Genomic DNA, 17,791 nt, shown 5'->3' with positions numbered 1-17,791 from the left:
CAGTTTTGTTCTTATATTATCCTTCTTGTCAGGGCCAAGAGAACTGGGCAACACTGCTTCTTTGCATACAGTGATACTTTCCCTGGTAAACATGGTACATCAATTATACAGACTGTGTTGGAAAAAAACCTGTCTAAATTCCCTGGAGCAATGGATAGATCTATTTTTAACAGTAAGGTAAAACATCAGTGATGACTGCAATATACCCATGCAAAAGACAGCTTTGTATCATATTAATGAGGAGTCTCAAATACCTTTATGTGAGAAATAAAAGTACAAAAAGGCGAGTCATATAGATAGCACCACAGCATTCAGTAATGACTGTGACCTTTGCAAATTACTGCCCTGTGAAAGTTCACAAAAATTAGCAAACAAAAAAGCAGGGGGTTGCTCTTTTAAATTATTTTTAAATTATCATATTGTGCTCTCTAGTATATTTATTAAAATAACCAAGACTGAACATGGAGCTTCAGCTCTGCAACCTATGAAAAAAATCCCAAAGAACTGAAGGGGATCCATATCTGCTGCAAATCATGAACTGCAAATATTAACATTTTACTTCCTGTAGAAACAGCAATTCCATTATTCATCTTTGAAAAGTTTTTTTTTTTAAAATTGGTCCTCCCATCCCTACCGTAAATACAATGTCACTATTATAAATAAATGTGTTCTCCCATGCATAAATGAATCACACACATTCAGCTGCAAGAAAACAGATCAGTCAAAATGGCTCAAATGTAATTATACACTGACCAAAAAGAATTCCACTGCAACTGAAATTAAATGGGTTGTACTTCAGGTCATTAGCTGAGTGCTGACCAGTACAATTTTAAATGCTAAAATAGCCCCCCAAGGGGAAGGGGGTGGGGGGGAGACTTTAGAAAAATGTGTAAAAAAACTGAGAAAGCGGGAACTATGTTCATGTAAAACAAATTCAAAAACAAAAAAAACCCTGCCGTGTTGTCTCACCTCATTATTTTGTAAAGCTTCCCTTACTTCTCTATGGCTGTTTACGCATCACAATCTGAAAGAAGTAAACCAGCCAAAAATCATCCTCCAGATCTACAGAATTAAATGCTGCACTAGGTTATAACACTGGAAATCAGAAATGGAGTCTCATAATTAGCCAGTCTTTCCTAACAAATCCAGGCTTACAGAATGGCACTTCGAACAATGAATTAGAAAAAAAGGATGTGTTGTGTTGAAAGGTTTAAGAATGCGTGTACTTTGCACAAAGCTGAAATGCTTCCATGAACATACCGTTTAACTCTGGATTAACCAAACATTCCAAATTCAGGAAAACATAACTATTTCACTCATTAAAATATTCAGACAATATTGCAACATAGTGTGTCATTTTGAGCAGTGAGAAATTTTTTTTTTTTAATAGGAAAGGGAGAAGAAAGGCTAAGTTGAGAGAACCTTTTTCTTTAACAAAAAAAAAAAAAAAAAAAGAACTGGTGAGCTTCTTTCTTCTCCTGCCATATAGCAGATCTCTTCTTGGATTTCACACCACCGACCATACCCTGTCAGAGATCTTGAACAGTTTACATTACTTCTTTTGAAGGATTAATCTAGACCGGCCCAGAGATAAAAACCAAAATGCACAATGAATTCCTACACTGAATTCCAGCTTTTTACTGTGAACTCAACATAAGAAAAGAAAAAAGGAATCCCACACATCTTGCAGTATATACACTGCTTTCACACAGTATTTAAGTTAGTCAGAGGAATACGTAAAGGGACAAGATAGTTTTGTACAAAACCTCAATTTATTTCAGAGAAATTAAAAATATGGTATTTAATATATATAAATTTCTATTCCTCTATAAATATAGATGATCTTGTGATAATGAACAGAAATAAATGCATACCAAATTCAAATAATTTTGCATTTCAGGGTATGGTAGCCATAGATAATGTTTATGAACCTAAATACAGGCATTTGTAATATAAAAAAAGTTTAAAACAATACAGTCAGGAGAGAAGCATTCTGCTTTTTTTCATACAGAGCACTAAATATTCAAATGCATCTGTCAAAAGTTACAATTTCATTTTTAGCCTTTGTTTTCTTTTTGTGTTAAGAAGCACAATCCCACGCACCCAGGAGCATACAAGGTAGTAGATATTGCACACATGGTAGCTTGTCTTTGCAGTATGCAATGTTATTACCGTACGGAAAAAAGGAGGGGGAAAAAAGACAGCAGAGGCCCTTTAAGGTCTCGCATCCCAGCAGAGCGCTTAACCATTCTGGTTTTCTGTTTTCCCTTCCTTTGTTTTTACTACTGGCAAAAATCATCACACCCTCATAATGCGTAATGAATTAAATGTCAATGAATTAAAATTCAGGGCAATGGCTCCAATGTTTCCCAAACGAAGAGCCAGCGTATGGATATAATTAAGTAGTAAAAAAAAAAAAAAAAAAAAAAATCTGAACGCTGCGTTTTATTCCGCTGAAGCTCTCGCTCCCGAGCCCGTATTTCCTGATCCTGCTAACCCCGGCCGACAGCAGCCCGGCAGGGAGGGGACCGGAGCAGGCGCCGGTGGCGGCACCCGCGGGGGGACCCCGGGGAGCGCCGGCCCCGCTCCGCCGCCGCCGCCCCCCTCGGCGCTTGCGACCGGAAAGCCGGCTGCAACGCAGGCAGACCGAGAGGGCAGTTCGGTGTACCTCTGTCCCCACCCACCTCCTCAGCCATCGGACGTGCTACAGGTGCAGACGGCGCCAAACCTCCCCTCCTACAACAAAACAGGCCAACTCCTCTTCAACTGTGTGGTGCATTTAAATAAATCTTACAAAATTGTCAGAGGGCAGCCGGCAGCCAACCCCCCTAGCCCCGGGCGCTGTGGAAAGGCTCTCCCTCCAGAGAAAAAACCCGGCACGCCGCCGGGCACGGCTGGGTGTTCTTTCTACACCCCCCTACACCCCCCAAAAAGGGCCTGCCGGGGCCCGCGGGGTCAGCGGGCCCCGGCTCCGCTGCTGCGGCCGGCCGAGGCGAGCTGAGGCGCCGTCCCCGCGCCACGGCCGGGCGGCTGCCGGCCCTCCCCGCCACGGGGCCCGTCCTCCCCGCTACGGGACCGGGGCCGGCGCCGGGGCCGGGGCGGGAAGCGGCGCTCCTCCCCAACCCCACCTCCACCGCCACATACCTCTGGCAGGCCGGGCGCGGGGCCCGGGGCCCGGGGCCCAGCCCGCGTCAGGAGGCGCCCCCGGCCGCGGCAGCAGCCTCGCTCCGGGCCCCGCTGCTCACGCAACTGAAACTCCCAGCAAAGCCATTACAAAACCTGCGTGGGGGAGAAGAAAGGGGTTTGGTTTGGTTTCTCTTACCGGCGGCTTTTCCCATCCTGCCCTACGAAATAAAAAAACCCAACGCCCTTTTTTTTTTAAATTAAAAAAAGGAGGGGGGGGCGAGGAAGCAAAATCCGCAAACGGGTTAAAAGTGTCCTAAATAATTAAAAAAGTGAGATTTTTGTAATTTAAATACAAATATACTTACAAAATCTTACACAGGCTATTTACATCCCTCTCCCCCAACCCGACAGTGCGCTCAGTTCCGACAGACGGCCCGAGAGGAGCGGGGAGGGCAGAGCCGGCGGTCCCAGGCGCCGGGGTCCCCACCTGGCTCGTCCTCTGCTCCCCGCCGCCCGCGGAAGCGACTCGCCGTCCCCCAAAGTTTGCCCGGGCTGGATAAGCAGCTGCCTCCCGAGGCAGAGCCCCGGTCCCCCAGCCGGCCGCCACCCCCCCGGCCCGGCGGACAGGGGTCTCAGACGGTGGTCTCGCCCTGCTTGCTGTTGGTGAGCCGGGTGTAAAACTTCCTCCAGGAGTTCAGGGTTTTCCCAGACCAGATCCAGAAGCCCGAGGTGATACCCACGATTAAGGTCATGAGATACTTGATCATGAAGACGGTGAAGTCGGGGCTCATGGGCGGGTGGTGGCTGCTGTGGTTGTTGGGGCAGGGGATGGCATAGCTCTTACAGCTCTGCGTGACCCAGCTCCTCTCCCACTGTTCCCTAAAAGCTTGCTCGTAAAAATAGCAGGCAATGACGATGGTGGCCGGCACCGTGTAGAGGACGCTGAAGATGCCTATCCTCACCATGAGCTTCTCCAGCTTCTCCGTCTTGGTGCCGTCGTGCTTCATGATGGTCCGGATCCTGAAGAGGGACACGAAGCCGGCCAGCAGGAAGGAGGTGCCGATGAACAGGTAGACGAACAAGGGGGCCAGCACGAAGCCCCGCAGAGCGTCCACGTTGTTGATGCCCACAAAGCAGACGCCGCTAAGGACGTCCCCGTCCACCTGCCCCAGGGCCAGGATGGTGATGGTCTTGATGGCCGGCACGGCCCAGGCGGCCAGGTGGAAGTACTGGGAGTTGGCCTCGATGGCCTCGTGGCCCCACTTCATGCCGGCAGCGAGGAACCAGGTGAGCGAGAGGATGACCCACCAGATGGAGCTGGCCATGCCGAAGAAGTAGAGCATCATGAAGAGGATGGTGCAGCCCTCCCGCTTCGTGCCCTGCGCCACGGTGCGGGAGCCGTCCTCGGCGAAGCGCTCGTTGCAGACCACCCTCTCCTCCAGGAGGAAGCCGGCGATGTAGGCCACGGCCACCGCCGTGTAGCAGCCCGAGAGGAAGATGATGGGCCGCTCGGGGTAGCTGAACCGCTTCATGTCCACCAGGTAGGTGAGGACGGTGAAGAGGGTGGAGGCGCAGCAGAGCACCGACCAGATGCCGATCCAGGTGCGGGAGAAGCGCAGCTCCTCGGGCCCGAAGTACATGAGCCCGTAGAGGCGGCCGGGCTCGCAGGGCGCCCCGCAGTCCTTCTCCCCCAGGAAGCGGTAGTTCAGGTAGGAGGGCACCTTCAGCGCCCGCGGGCAGGAGAAGCGCCCGCGGGGCTCGCCGGGCCCCGAGCCCCCGGCGCCGCCGCCGCCCCCGCGGTGGGGGTTGCTGGTCCAGCTCTCGGGGCGCAGGGCGGGCGTGGGGGTGCCGCGCTCGGAGGCGTTTTGCCCCACGCAGAGCTCGCCGGCCCCGTGCACCGGGAACTTCTCGCAGCGCAGCGTGTCGGGCCACTGGAAGCCGAACTTGTTCATGAGGGCCTCGCAGCCCTGGCGGGCCCGCTCGCAGAGGGAGCGGCAGGGCGGCAGGGCCTGCTCCAGCACGGTGCACACCGGGGCGTACATGGAGCAGAGGAAGAACTTGAGCTCGGCCGAGCACTGCACCTTCACCAGCGGGTAGAACTGGTGCACCTCCAGCCCCGCGTCCTCCTGGTTGGTGTGGCCCAGCAGGTTGGGCATGATGGTCTGGTTGTAGGCGATGTCGGTGCACAGCGGGATGGAGATGGGCTGGCAGTAGCCGTGGTCCGGGATGGAGATGCCCCGCTCGCCGTTGTACTGCGGCGCCGGCGGCTGGCCCCCGGCCGGCAGCGCCGCCGCCCACAGCAGCAGCAGCAGCAGCAGCGGCGGCGGCGGCCGCGGCGGCAGCGGCGGGCACCGGCCGCCGCCCGCCCGCCGCCCGCCGCCAACTTCCCCGCCGCCGCTCGCCGCCGGCCCGCGCCGCTCGGCCATGCTCAGTCGGTGCCGCCTGCCCAGCCGGGCTCCCGCCGCCCCGCCGCCGCCGCTGCTCCTCCCGGCCCGAACTTGCGACTCATGAAGGGAGCGGCGGGCAGGGACGGGGCAGCCCCGGCCGCCACTCGCGCGGCCGCGGCGCGCAGCTCTGCCCGCACCGGCGGCAGCGCCCGCCGCGCCTCCGACTACCGCCGCCGCCGCCTCCGCCGCCGCCGCCGCCTGACCATTTGTGCCGGCCCCTCGAGCCCGCGCCCCTCGCCTCGCCGCGCCGCGCCGCGCTCCCTCCGACCGGTTTCCAGGCGCCCCGCAGTCTGCCTTTCACCGGGAGGGAGGAGCCTTGAAACCGACGCCGAACTTTCCTGCGTAAGGGACCGTCTCCCAACGCCTCACCCGGGGGCGGGCGCAGGCGGGCGCGGGGCTGCCCCGCGCCGCGCACAAAGGCGGCGGGGGAAGCGGGGGGGGGGTGGGGTGCGCCGCGGTGGGGCGGCCCCGTGCGGGGCCGGGGGGCGGGAGGGGGACGACGATCGGGGGGGGGGGGCGGGGGGCCGTGCCTTTTCGGTCGGCAGCGCGGAGGGGGCAGGGGGAGGCCGGGCCCGCGGGGGGCGGCTGGGCTGGCCGGCGGCGGCTGCAGCGGGGGTGCCGGTGACGGCTGTCCCGGGGGGTGTTTTTGGATTCCCCGGTGATGACGATAGTTAAGGCCATTGAACTGCGCACCTCGGCGGGGTCCGAGGCCCATCAAACTCGGCGTCACCCCCGGCTAAAAAGGCAGCTGCGCTCATTTCGGCTCCATTCACAGCCCGGCGGGGGCCGGGGGGCGGCGGGGAATCGGTATTTGCTGCAGTCCGGGGGCGGGGGCCGCTGAGGTAACTTGGGGCGCGGGCAGGAGCGGCGGCAGCGCGCGGGCGGGCAGCGCGAGGTGCGCTCCTGTCCTCGCACACGCCACCCGGGACGTGCGAGTGGCCAAAACTCGCCTCCCTCCAGGGACGCCTGCAGTAAGTATCTCGCCACCGAGTTACTGCCCGTGTCTCATGTGCGTCCTCCTCCTGTCGCGTCTACGGCAGCAGCCCGAGACATGAAAATGATCCCAACGGGGCTTTCCCATTCCCCTTCCTCCCCCTGCCCAGTGGGCAGCTCTTCCAGCTTCATTCAAGACGAATGCTGCGTGACTTGCAAATACCTCCCGTCAGGTTTTTGAAATACTGGCCACATTCTGGGGAGGGGGTGAATGGGCATACAGTGACCGCCAACAGTGGCCATTTCTGCTCCTCTGAAGCCCCCTTGCTCACACAGAATGGAGGTCCTGTTGGCTCTTCCAAAACGCATAGTCGGGAATAATGATGGAGGCTGAAAGGGGGATTTACTGTACTCGCTGGAATTCAATAAGAATAATAAACCGTGCTCCGGGAGAGGAGAAGGAGGAGGAGAATCCTACCACGTTCTCCAAACATTAACCAAGCCTCTGCGTGTGTACGTGAATGTCCTCGTATTTGTCCGACGGTTAATGCTGCCATTCAGAGCTGAACCAGGCATGAAACTTCTCTGGCCAGCTGTCTTCCTTCTCTGCAGCATGCTCCCACCCTTTCCACGTTATACGCTAATGAGCTGCAAAAATCCATTAGGAACAAAACAAGCCCAGCATTTATTTCTAGCTGTCACAGGTGGCAAGGGTTAATAAAAGACATCCGTATTTCTTGGATAGCTACAGATAAAATTTGGACCATGCTATTTAGGCCACTTTCTTTCTCCCAGAAGTGCTGTCCCACATTCAAACTAATTAATAGCAAGATCTATGCTGTGTAACGACTGCAGGAGTGGGATCAAGTTTAGAAATTACACAACTTTAAATATGTCGACTGCTGATGTCCTCGTTTACTGAGGCTCACTGAGTTCTGTCAAGAACTCTCTTCTCAGAGGACCATAGTTCAGAAATTATATGATAGCTTTTTCCATCTTCTGCTGAAAAAAAAGTTTGATTCCTTGCATATCGTATTTACAGTTTAAAGCTACAGATTTTCCTCTTTGGATCTACATCAGTAATTAAAATTACTAATTCCTTTCTAGCACAAAACCTAATTTATATTCAGCCCTAAATGATAGTATTGTTTTCCTATTCATCCTAAAACAATTGAACAATGGATCTTTAGACAGGAACAAGTAGTATACATGCTCTTTCTCATGGAAAATGACTGTGAATTTCTAGTCTCAGGAAGCCTCCATGGCTTTCTGCTTGTGATCTTCAGACCGGGGGACACATCACACAATCCAGGAAAGGTAATAAGATGCCTAAGTCCATCATCAGTTGGCTGAAATTCTACCTATGGGGGTCTGCATTTAAAATATTTAGGAAATACTTGCTTCTCAAACTGAAAAACACTGAAAAGTCACTCTTACAAGTTGCTGTGTGCCACAAGCCAGAAGATTCTTCTAGGAGAAAGATCAGTGTATACAGGACAAGGTTTGTACATGTAGGTAATAGCTTTTTTCAGACCAGCTGGTGTAGAGGGAGAAGTAGACAAATGTCTGGGTTAACAAGCTATTTTTTTGGTTCTGAAGCAGTAACTACCAAAGCTAAAAGCAACTTGGGAACGAGTGCTTAGGGCTTAGATAGGGATGTATCAGCGAGACCAGCTCAGAAAGAAAAAGTGGAAACAGGAATAGAGGGGGTGTTGTGGGGGGAAGAATGAGGGCTGAGAGCTGGTAAGTTCGGGAAGGTTCCTAGGACTTGCTGGTTTTAACTGTTTAATGATTTTTCACATAACAGAAGAAAATCCTGTGTGGAAAGAATCTTCCCAGAAGCACTTGTCCTACATTTCAAGCACCCCAAACCACAAAACTCATCATTAGAAGCATAACTCTCTGTGGTCTAAAACACCAGATCAGTTTAAACCATGCCTGAGCAAGAAATGTAAGATGTGTTGATGCCCATCCACTACTATAGCAATGAACACCCCTTGCCATTAAACCACTAGCATCCCCCAGTCTTACGTTTGCAGTTCCAGGACTGTAACGTACTTCATCCTGTGCACGGCTGCTTTCCTGGTAGTTTTGCTGCTGAAAATGACCACTCAGCAGCAGCATGAGCTCCAAGAGACTGTCTCCATAGACCAAAACACTGTGCTGTTGGTGAGGGGAGTTTCTCACAAAACAGGACACTCTCCCTCTCCTCTTTCAGACCTGATCCTTAAGGGAAACTACATAACTCGTCCCACAGAAGTGAGCACGGGAACTGGGTTTCCTAACTCTGCCCAACACCCAAAAAATGGGGACTCAGCAGAGATGCTGCTCTGATAATATATTGTAATTTCCTTCTGCTTCCACCCCCCCTGCTTACTTCTTGCCAGATCAACAGACTGCAAGGTAACTGTCTCTCCTTTTTGCTCAGCTAATAAGTGCCACTCTTTCTCCCATCCTTAACATTATTAACGTCATTAACGTCCTCTCTATTCTAAAGCTACTATCTTCTTCCTTTCAGAGCTGGCTTAATTAATAAGTATCTTAGTAAATGTTAAGCAATTGTTCTTAACTGAAAGCTGCAGCTGGTGTTTCTAACCCAAAGAAAAGTTCGTATAACCGAAAGTTTGTGTCATTTTTCCAGCTATATGTCTTGGTCTGATAAAAGATACTACTTCTTCATGCAACCCCAGTACTGCACATCACATCCACAGGAGACTATCGCTGTGTGTCTGCCTTGTTCTTTTAATGATTCCTTAGGTATCCACCACGGGTGACTGTTGGAGAGAGAAGACTGGACTGGATGCCACCTTTGCTTAGGTCAGTACAACAGTAACCATGTTCTTACAAAGACAAATAGTATCTTCCTTAAAGCATGGGCACTCTTCCCCCTTGCCATGGAAATACAATCTTCTGTTCTAAAATAAACCAAAATTTGGGCATTAAGATCATACCTTAAAAGGAATTTCAGCTTTTATTTCAAAACAATGTGCTGATGTTCTTGCTACAGTAGCCACGAGGGGAATTAGGACTCTGGCAGGTGAGATGAGTACCAAGTTTTGTCCTCTTATATTGTTTATAACCCAGTAGTATCCTCACTCTGTGGCTGTCCTCAGGGTGCTGGTTTGTACTGGTTTTACTTGTTATGGGGGATGTGGGACACAAGTCTTTGGCCAAAAAAAAAAAAAAGAAGCTATCTAAATCTTTAATTTTGGAAAGAAACAAAGTTAAAAGTAGTTGCAGTATTTTCTTGGTTTCCTCTGAGTGACTGGCAGAAATAGGATAGAGTGAGTGCTTCCTTTCCACAGCATTTAAGGAAGACTTGTTTCTCTAGAAGAAATTATTCACCTTTATCTCACAGGCCTATGCTACATACAGAGAATGCAAATATAAGCACAAACTATATTTGTAGTAAGGCTAGTGACCACCCAAATGAATAAAATGTAAACACAGTTGGTAACATAAATGTATATTTGTCCACAAAATTACAGCAAAAGTTATGCTCAGATAATTAGCTTTTTAGTTTATTCAAGACTTCATTATTTAAATGTCAAATAAGGGGTTAAAAGTAAGATCATAATACAGTGGGACCAGTTAAAAGTTGATTTTTGTCTCATGTTGAGCATGAATCTTGGCTGATAAGAACAGTTAATATTTTGGGGGGCAGGGCCGTTAGTTCTGGAAGAAAAGAAAGGATTTTTGATAGCTCGGTAGAGAGAGTTATGTAATCTGTGATGGGCAGCAATGTGTATTCTAAATTCATGAAGTCTCTTGGAGTGACCTAGGGGTTTTCACATGAGACAATACAGGCCCACAGCTCAGGTGGGTCTCATTTCGGTTCTCGGTGCTGGCAGTAAACATCACATCAAGTCCTCACGATACACAGACTAGGATGTTTGCTGGAGAATCAGTACGAAGACTGTAAATGTGGTGAAATGAAGGAGAGGTGATCACTGTGTCATACATCTCAAATTGTAAGATGAAGTAAGGTACCCCCTTACGTTGCCATATTAAAGCTACCATATATTTCTGGTGATACAATCCTTAATCCAGGTAATACACACCCTTAAACTAAGTTGCTTGACCTTAGAAATTGACACACAGGTTGACAGACTGAAATTCTGGAGAGAAAGTACCTGGACAAGACTCCCAAGCAGCTTTTACAGTTGCACGTTAAGATATATTTCACTTTACAACATGCCAATGACGTAGCCATCTGCCCCAGGGCCATGGGCCATAGCATCTCACGGATTTAGTCTTGCCAGAAGAACAAAATCCTTAAAATTTAAAAGCCTACCTTGAACATTGACTATTTCTTGGAACATCTAGAAGACTCTTGGAAGTATGCCTGTGCTGACAAAAATAACAAACACATGCAGTGATTGGCAAAGAAAATGAGTAGGAGCTGAACATGAACCCTAGGCGATGGTGCAGTCAGCAGCCAGAATACTTACTGCAGTGAAGGGTCTCAAGGCTGTACAGCCAAGTGCTCAGAAAGTCATCTCGGCACAGAGGCAGTTGTTATTAACAGGCATTTGACAAGATACCAAGGAATTATCTTACCATCAGGTGGCCCAGGTCATCTTACCCTCAAATTCATCCCAGATGCCTTTATATGTGCCTTTTATTAATTGGCTGTATTAGTCTGTGATTGTCAATTTAGGTAAAAATTGTACTTTTATTTGTATTTGGGGGTTGTGGGAATAAGAGAAATAGAATGGAAATGCAGCTCTAGCCACTGAAGTCAGTGGTAATTTACTCCTGCTGTGTGACACCTATTGTAACCCAAACTCCTACCGTGTGGCATGGGCTAGGAATAAAGAGCAATCTTTGACTAGCACTCGTGTAAGTCAGCCCCCCATTACAGTGATTTTATATGCTTTAAAGAGGCATGAGGAGAAACGGTATGCGCAGTCAAAGCGGACTACAAAGAGTCTCTTCCTCCCAATACCCACAGCATTTTTTCCTTAATGCTGTTTATTCAAGATAGATTGAGTATGTGGCGATTTGATTTGGTTTTCTTTTCTGTTCAGAAGAAATGTAGATGATCCCTTGCAAATTAAAGCCGTATGTTGCCTGCCTTCCCTGACATGTTCTGCGCTGGGGTGAGAGGCACAGGGGCTGCAGCCTGGCTGCTGCTGCCAGAAGTTTTCCGGAGAACAAGAAAAAGTCACAACTCTTAAAAGGGCAATTGCAGATCACAGCTCATTTTGTTCAGAGAGAATGCGAACATTTTTACTCTCTTTTTATTTCCCTTTCTTGAGTGAGTTCTTCTACAGTTACATACAGTGCCTGAAAACACAGACTCTCTCTTGTTCTTCAAACACAGAGATGCTGATTTAAGGGCCTAAGCTGGCAATCCTTACTCCCGGGAGTAGACCTGCTGATTTCACAGATGCAAGGGAAGCGAGTAGAGCTTCACAATGCTGTGATGCAAGGAGAAATTCCGTGATGAGCTTTTACTTCTGGTCTCACACTGCTTTTGCCGTGCTTTAAGTACATAGCTTTTAAAGAAATTACTCCCCATTTCCACTGATGTAAATGAGATTCAGATCATATTTTCTGCATTAGTATTTCAAGATACGCAAACTGAAAAGGTATGTGTGTGAGGTGGGGGGATAGAGTGGAGGAAAGTTGTTTTTTCTGTGTCTTTTAGGTGTGCATGTATTTTCCATGAATGTTATTGAGAGAGTGAGCAGGATGAGATCAGAGCAGGGAGTAATTCACAGCCTGCATCTGCCTTTCTCCATGGAATGTGGCTTGGTACATGTTAAAGGGCAATCTCAACTTTCACTTTAGAAAAAATCTTTTGGGCTTTTGCTTTACTTTGGAAAGACAGCTTTAAATATTTAACCAGTGTAAACAGAGGCAAACTGCCCGGCAAGACTGAAAGGAATGCACCACTAGGATCTGCTTGTAAGCACTTCTTCTCCCCTAAATACATTCTTCTTCATATAGGAGGGGTCAGTAAGTAAATTCTTTTCAGAAACTTTGGGCTGGTTGTGTGAAAGAAATTGCCTTAAGGATAGACAGGATTATTGTTCTAGACCTTCCTCCAATTCTGCAGCTGACTTTTCTAGTTAGCATTTCCCCTACTCTCTGAGCCTGACTGCACAGCAACTGCTTGACACTGCGGCATCTCTAGGAGTATATCAGATACCTCACGTGGGCCCCAGATAAACCATCTCCTTAGCCTGATCCCACAGTCTTCAAGGAGGAGAAGAAGCAGCGCTTCAGAAAAATCTTAAAGTTCACAGTAGTGAATATTACCTTAAAGGTGACGAAGTTTCATTCCCTGTTGTCACAGGTGGTCATTCAGTATAGCTCACATACACAATCACAACATATAGCCCAACTGCAAAGTGTTCAAGCCTCTCCTGCCTTAGTATCCCTGTCAGAACATGAAGCTATTGCATATCGGTGCGCATCTGGGCTCTCCGCTTCTGGATTTCGTGACATCTCTGTTTTCCATAGTGACTAACAAGATTGTGTAATTTTTAGTGGATTTGGACATATCTGTGGAAAGCTACACATTTGCCATCTGCAGGGATGGTTATTGTAATTCTGTGTACTTTCATAATGCATTGCTGACTTCAAAACTATTGTGGAATTCCCAGCACTGAAGACCAGGAGGACAAGCCATGTCATCCGAGTATCCCAGATCTCCTGTTCCCTTCAGCTGGCCACATGCCCAATACATGGTCTATCAAGATTTTCTTCCTTATCTCGAAGTCTTACACTGGACTGATCCAAGTCATGTCAGGGATGGCTGGTCTCAGCAGCCACAGCCCTGTTGCAGCAACATACCACTGCCGTAACACCCTCAGCCTCCAGTCTGCTCAGCAGGAATCAGCCCATATGCAGGAGACACAGCTAGTGCAACAGCTGGCTGTCTAAATCTGTAACATCCAGAAGATTCTGGCATGCTTATGTACTTCTGTATTGCCAGAGCAAAACACCACTTTTTCCCACGTCAACTCTCAGTGGTAGTCACACCATTGGAAGCAAGGTCCAGTCACACCCTTGGAAAGCAAGGGAAATTCCATCCTTACGTACTCTACCAGGAAAGTGAGGGACACTAGGACTTCTTGCTTACTCTTCCAGTTTGGAAGCTCTTTAATTCATGAGAAAGGATATACATAAAAATATGAACACTGAAGAGAAAGCAATAGAAAGGGATGGGAAGGGAAAAGAAGGGATGTCTACCTTCTGGCTCTTATGTGTTGATATCAATCAATGTTGAAATCTTTGTTAAAATTCAGGAAGCACTTTGCTGATGTGATTCTTTTGAACATTGTCTGTTGCTCTGCCATTTATTGTAGCTAGACAGATGAACAAAGTTAGTATTTCTGCAAAGCCATTGAGTTTTTATATTTCTATTTATATACTTTTTCACAACTATATAGCTTCTTCTTTGAATACATCATGACTTTTGAAAAATGCAGACTCTCATTTAAATATTTGCTTAGAAGTCTGCAATACAGTGTACTGTGCCTACACATACATCCTTCCAAGTAAGTATGTGATGGCAATTAAGAGTTGGAGTTCTGGGTCCTCCTTTTGGCAGAGAAGGGCTAGCAGCAGCTCACCCTAAACTTTGTCTACACAACTGTGACAGCAAGCAAAAGGGTTTACCGAACTGCTTTGGGAGGCACTTTTCCCTCCTTCTTACAAATGATGTATTTGTGGCTTCCAGGTTGCATGATACAAAGACTTCATAGTTGCAGCTGATCTGCAGTAGAAATTAGGCTGCCATGAAACCCACATCTCTGGGATATGCTAGTCAGCATCATTTGAGCCATTAAAAAACTGTGACAGAACTGCGTTCCCACATAATGTGTTAAATAGCAGCAGACTTAAAGATACCTCAAATCATAGCAAGCCTAATTCTGAGCCAATGCAGCACTCAGAGTGCCAAGGACAGGGTATATCTTAAACCCAACTGGTTTCGCCATGTCTACTATGCCACTTCTCTTACTTTTTTTTTATTCTTTTGAAATGCACAGCCCTAGGGATATGGGGCTTACAGGCTTGTCTTGTTTGGGAAAAAAAAGTGCCAGTATTAAACTAACCCCCTGTGTAGACACTCTTATTTCAGTTTAAAAGTGCCTTTCATGGAATTAGCAAGTTGATTCCTTGCTGACATAAGCTTAATCAATACGAGGCACTCAGCCTGATATAAATTTATCTCTGTGATGGGGTTGCACCAATTTTTCTACATGTCTTTGAAAAACCATTTAGTTAAATCAGTTGTTTCTTCAAATTGGCAAGTTCGCACTCATTGAAGATTTGCAGTACAACATTGTGGCCAGGTGAAAAATGAATCACTTCAGTAAAATGTAAAGCACTCTTTGCCTTTGTGTAGTGCCACCTATTAGAGCTCTGAAAGCTGCAAATATCAATAAACTTAGAGCAGCTTTGCATCTATGTTCTTAATCCCCATTTTCTAAATGCAGGAACTTAAACGTGGAGAAATGAAGTGTGTTTCCAAGGTCAGAAAAAGAGTATGTGGTAAAGCTGGAGAGAAAATGTAGAGATGTGGTTTCAGAAACAGACCACTGACTTTGAATACCCCTGGTCCCAGCATCTTTCAGCGACCTTATATGTAAAAAGTGCTGGTGCCTGTGCTTCCTGGTAATTGTCCCTTTAAAATCAGATTGCCAGGGTTGGACAGACGTATCCCAGAATAACTAGTCTGTAATCTTTCTTGTGAGTTTTGTAAATACAAGACTGACTTCTTCTTCTTGAATGAAGATCTGCCCTTGTAATAATATCACCACCTTAGTAAATATTTATTTCTAGTGGCATCTTCCTTTAGCTATAAATATAGACATTCTTATCTGAAATTCTGAGGCAAGAAGGCTATTCTACCACTTGTTATAGCTACACCTAGTATATTTTTTCTAGGGATAAACATTTCAAATATTACTCAGTGAGCAGAGTTTTTTGGCTAGGAAGAGGACCACAATGACAGTATTGATACAGTACTATCATCCGTTTCTGGAAAAATGGTTGTGGTCCAAACAACCACTCTGTCTGCTCTGTATTAAAGCAAGTTTATTAGTCTGAAGCCCTGTAAGTGATGGGTCTGGTCACAAGCAAAACCATACATTAGCTCTGTTGGAAAAAAGATGACAGTGTCAGGTCTGATGAGCTTGAATTGATCTCCTCAGATCAGGCTGAGGTTTGGATGGAGTGAGTAATGCTATGGTATGACTGACTGAAAGGTAACTGCATGTAAAATAGACCACAGCTGGTGTTCTCAGCATGGAGTGCTTGCTCACTCTGTTGTTGGGTGACACCACTAAAAGTTACTGAAACTTGAAACACGGTGAAAACATTTTTAAAGCCTGAAAAACCCCTTCCATCCTTTGCCATATATCTCATCTTTATACCTTGAATTCTATTACCTGGAATTCAGTTACACCAATGATTTGCCAAAAGCGTGGATACTTACAAAATGTTAAGCTACAAAGAACTTAGCTGTGCGGTACAAATGCTGTCTACAATTAAGGCAATTAAAAAGGGAAGCTTGAGGCAGAAGCACTTTAAAAATATTTGCAGACCTATCAAAAGTCTTTCTGTGCCCCTATTCCCAGAGTACCTGGGCACCTCAGCACCTCAAAATCTCTAATGTGTTTGTTCTAAAAGATAAAAGTACTGCTCTGTCTTCGTTTTGGAGAGGGAAATCTAAGGCAGAAAGAGATTAAAATGACCTGTTCAAAGTCAGGTAGGAAGTCTGTGATAGAAAAGGGAATTTAACCTACAGCTGGCACACACATTTCTTTTTCCTGAGGCCTATTTTTCCTCCCTGGAAAGCTTTGGAGGGTTGTGAATCACAATTGGTTTAAGCCCCCGGAGGGAGATGGTCCCACACTTCCACCCGCTCCTGGCCATTTCTCCCACCCCTGCTGCGTGTGGCAGCACCGGCAGGGCAGCGGGGAGAAGCAGAGCAGTGGGTGCGCTGCCCCAGCCGAAAGCTTACCAGCAAAAACCACTGCGCTTCCAGTTGCATCAGTTCCCTTCTCCAGCTCTCGGCGTGGCTGGAGGGGTGCTAGTGCCATCAGAGGGGAAAGGGAAGGCATGAGCTGAAAGGTGGGAGAGGAGGGGATGGCTCCTGGTGGCAACAGCCCCAGCTGTGATGGGCATCAAGCAATCATGAAGCTGCAGCTTGGACTGCATCTTCACAAAGCACATTTAATCCTTAGTTTTTCTGACTTGAAGTAAAAAAATCTAGACATAAATGGACCAACAGCTGAGGTGAAAAATATGGGGAGAAATCCCTCTTATTTTGTTCCTTCCAGTACTGCAAAGGGACGCACCAGGTTGAGGGACCTGGGAGTAGAAAAGGCCTTGAGTCACCTTGATGCTGGCTCACTCCCCTGAAAAAAGGGGCAACAAACAGGACTCGAGGCCATCATTTATTGCCTCCCCCCTGCTATGTATGTCAGGACTCTTTAAAATGGATTTTTTTAAAGTCACAGTATTAGTCCATGGCCAGGCTATCACCTTGAACTGTATTCTTTCATAGTAGCGTACAAGCTTCTTAATGTTTATTATCTTAAAAGCAATCAAGATGACAGATGAATGTTCTGACTAAGCATGTTTATATTTATTTGTTTACTTAACTTGCTTTGTCACCAGTTTCCTCTCCCTGCCTCCCTTTTATGCTCTAACTAATAAATGTCTGTCTCAGCATGCCATTGTCAATAGCAATTTAAATTACACATCAGACCATGTAAGCAGCACACACATTATCAGTTAATAGGAAGGGAAACCCCAAGGACAGTGGCGTATAGCAGTCTTGCCATCTCTACCAACGTGGGTTGCAGACCACTGTTTTTGAAAGGGCCGTACTCCTCTGTTGCTGCAAGCAGATAGTTGCCTGCCACTGAAAAACTCTGGACTGGGTGTATGGACTTAAATTAATAGCCAGATCACCTGTGATACATCTACTGTGAGTGGATCTCCCAGTGCCACTACTCACTCTATAGAGCAGGTCTCTTCATGGGAGAAGCAGCAGCCCTTGGTAAAGATTAAATGGTGCAAGAGGAGACACAAACTATATCCTTTTTATATTGTGGATAGGAGGTAAAGAGTCCTAACTGCTTCTCAACAAGACTAACTGTCCTGGTTTCAGCTGGGATAGAATTAACTGTCTTCCTTAAAGGGGTACCTTTCCTTCACACTTGACAGGAGTCGCCTCCAGAGGCTGATGGCTTGTGTCCCTCTTCCAATTGCCTTGTCAATGCCACCTTCCCTGGCAAGCGATCCCAGCTGCTTGGCTT

At 47.5% G+C, this 17,791-nt stretch overlaps 1 protein-coding gene across 1 annotated transcript; it reads right to left on the bottom strand.

Annotated features, from left to right (window-relative positions):
• Window positions 1-1,752: 1,752 nt before the first annotated feature.
• On the bottom strand, window positions 1,753-5,946 carry FZD1 (frizzled class receptor 1). Its single transcript, XM_075049024.1, has one exon. It carries the CDS (start codon window positions 5,550-5,552, stop codon window positions 3,759-3,761), a length of 1,794 nt encoding a protein of 597 aa, XP_074905125.1. The 5' UTR covers window positions 5,553-5,946; the 3' UTR covers window positions 1,753-3,758.
• Between the last annotated feature and the right edge of the window lie 11,845 nt (window positions 5,947-17,791).

This window comes from Buteo buteo, chromosome 2 (genome assembly GCF_964188355.1).
Source record: "Buteo buteo chromosome 2, bButBut1.hap1.1, whole genome shotgun sequence".
In the NCBI taxonomy this organism is placed as follows: Eukaryota; Metazoa; Chordata; class Aves; order Accipitriformes; family Accipitridae; genus Buteo; species Buteo buteo.
Note: the sequence above shows the minus strand (reverse complement) of the source record. Positions and strands in the feature narration are given on the sequence as shown.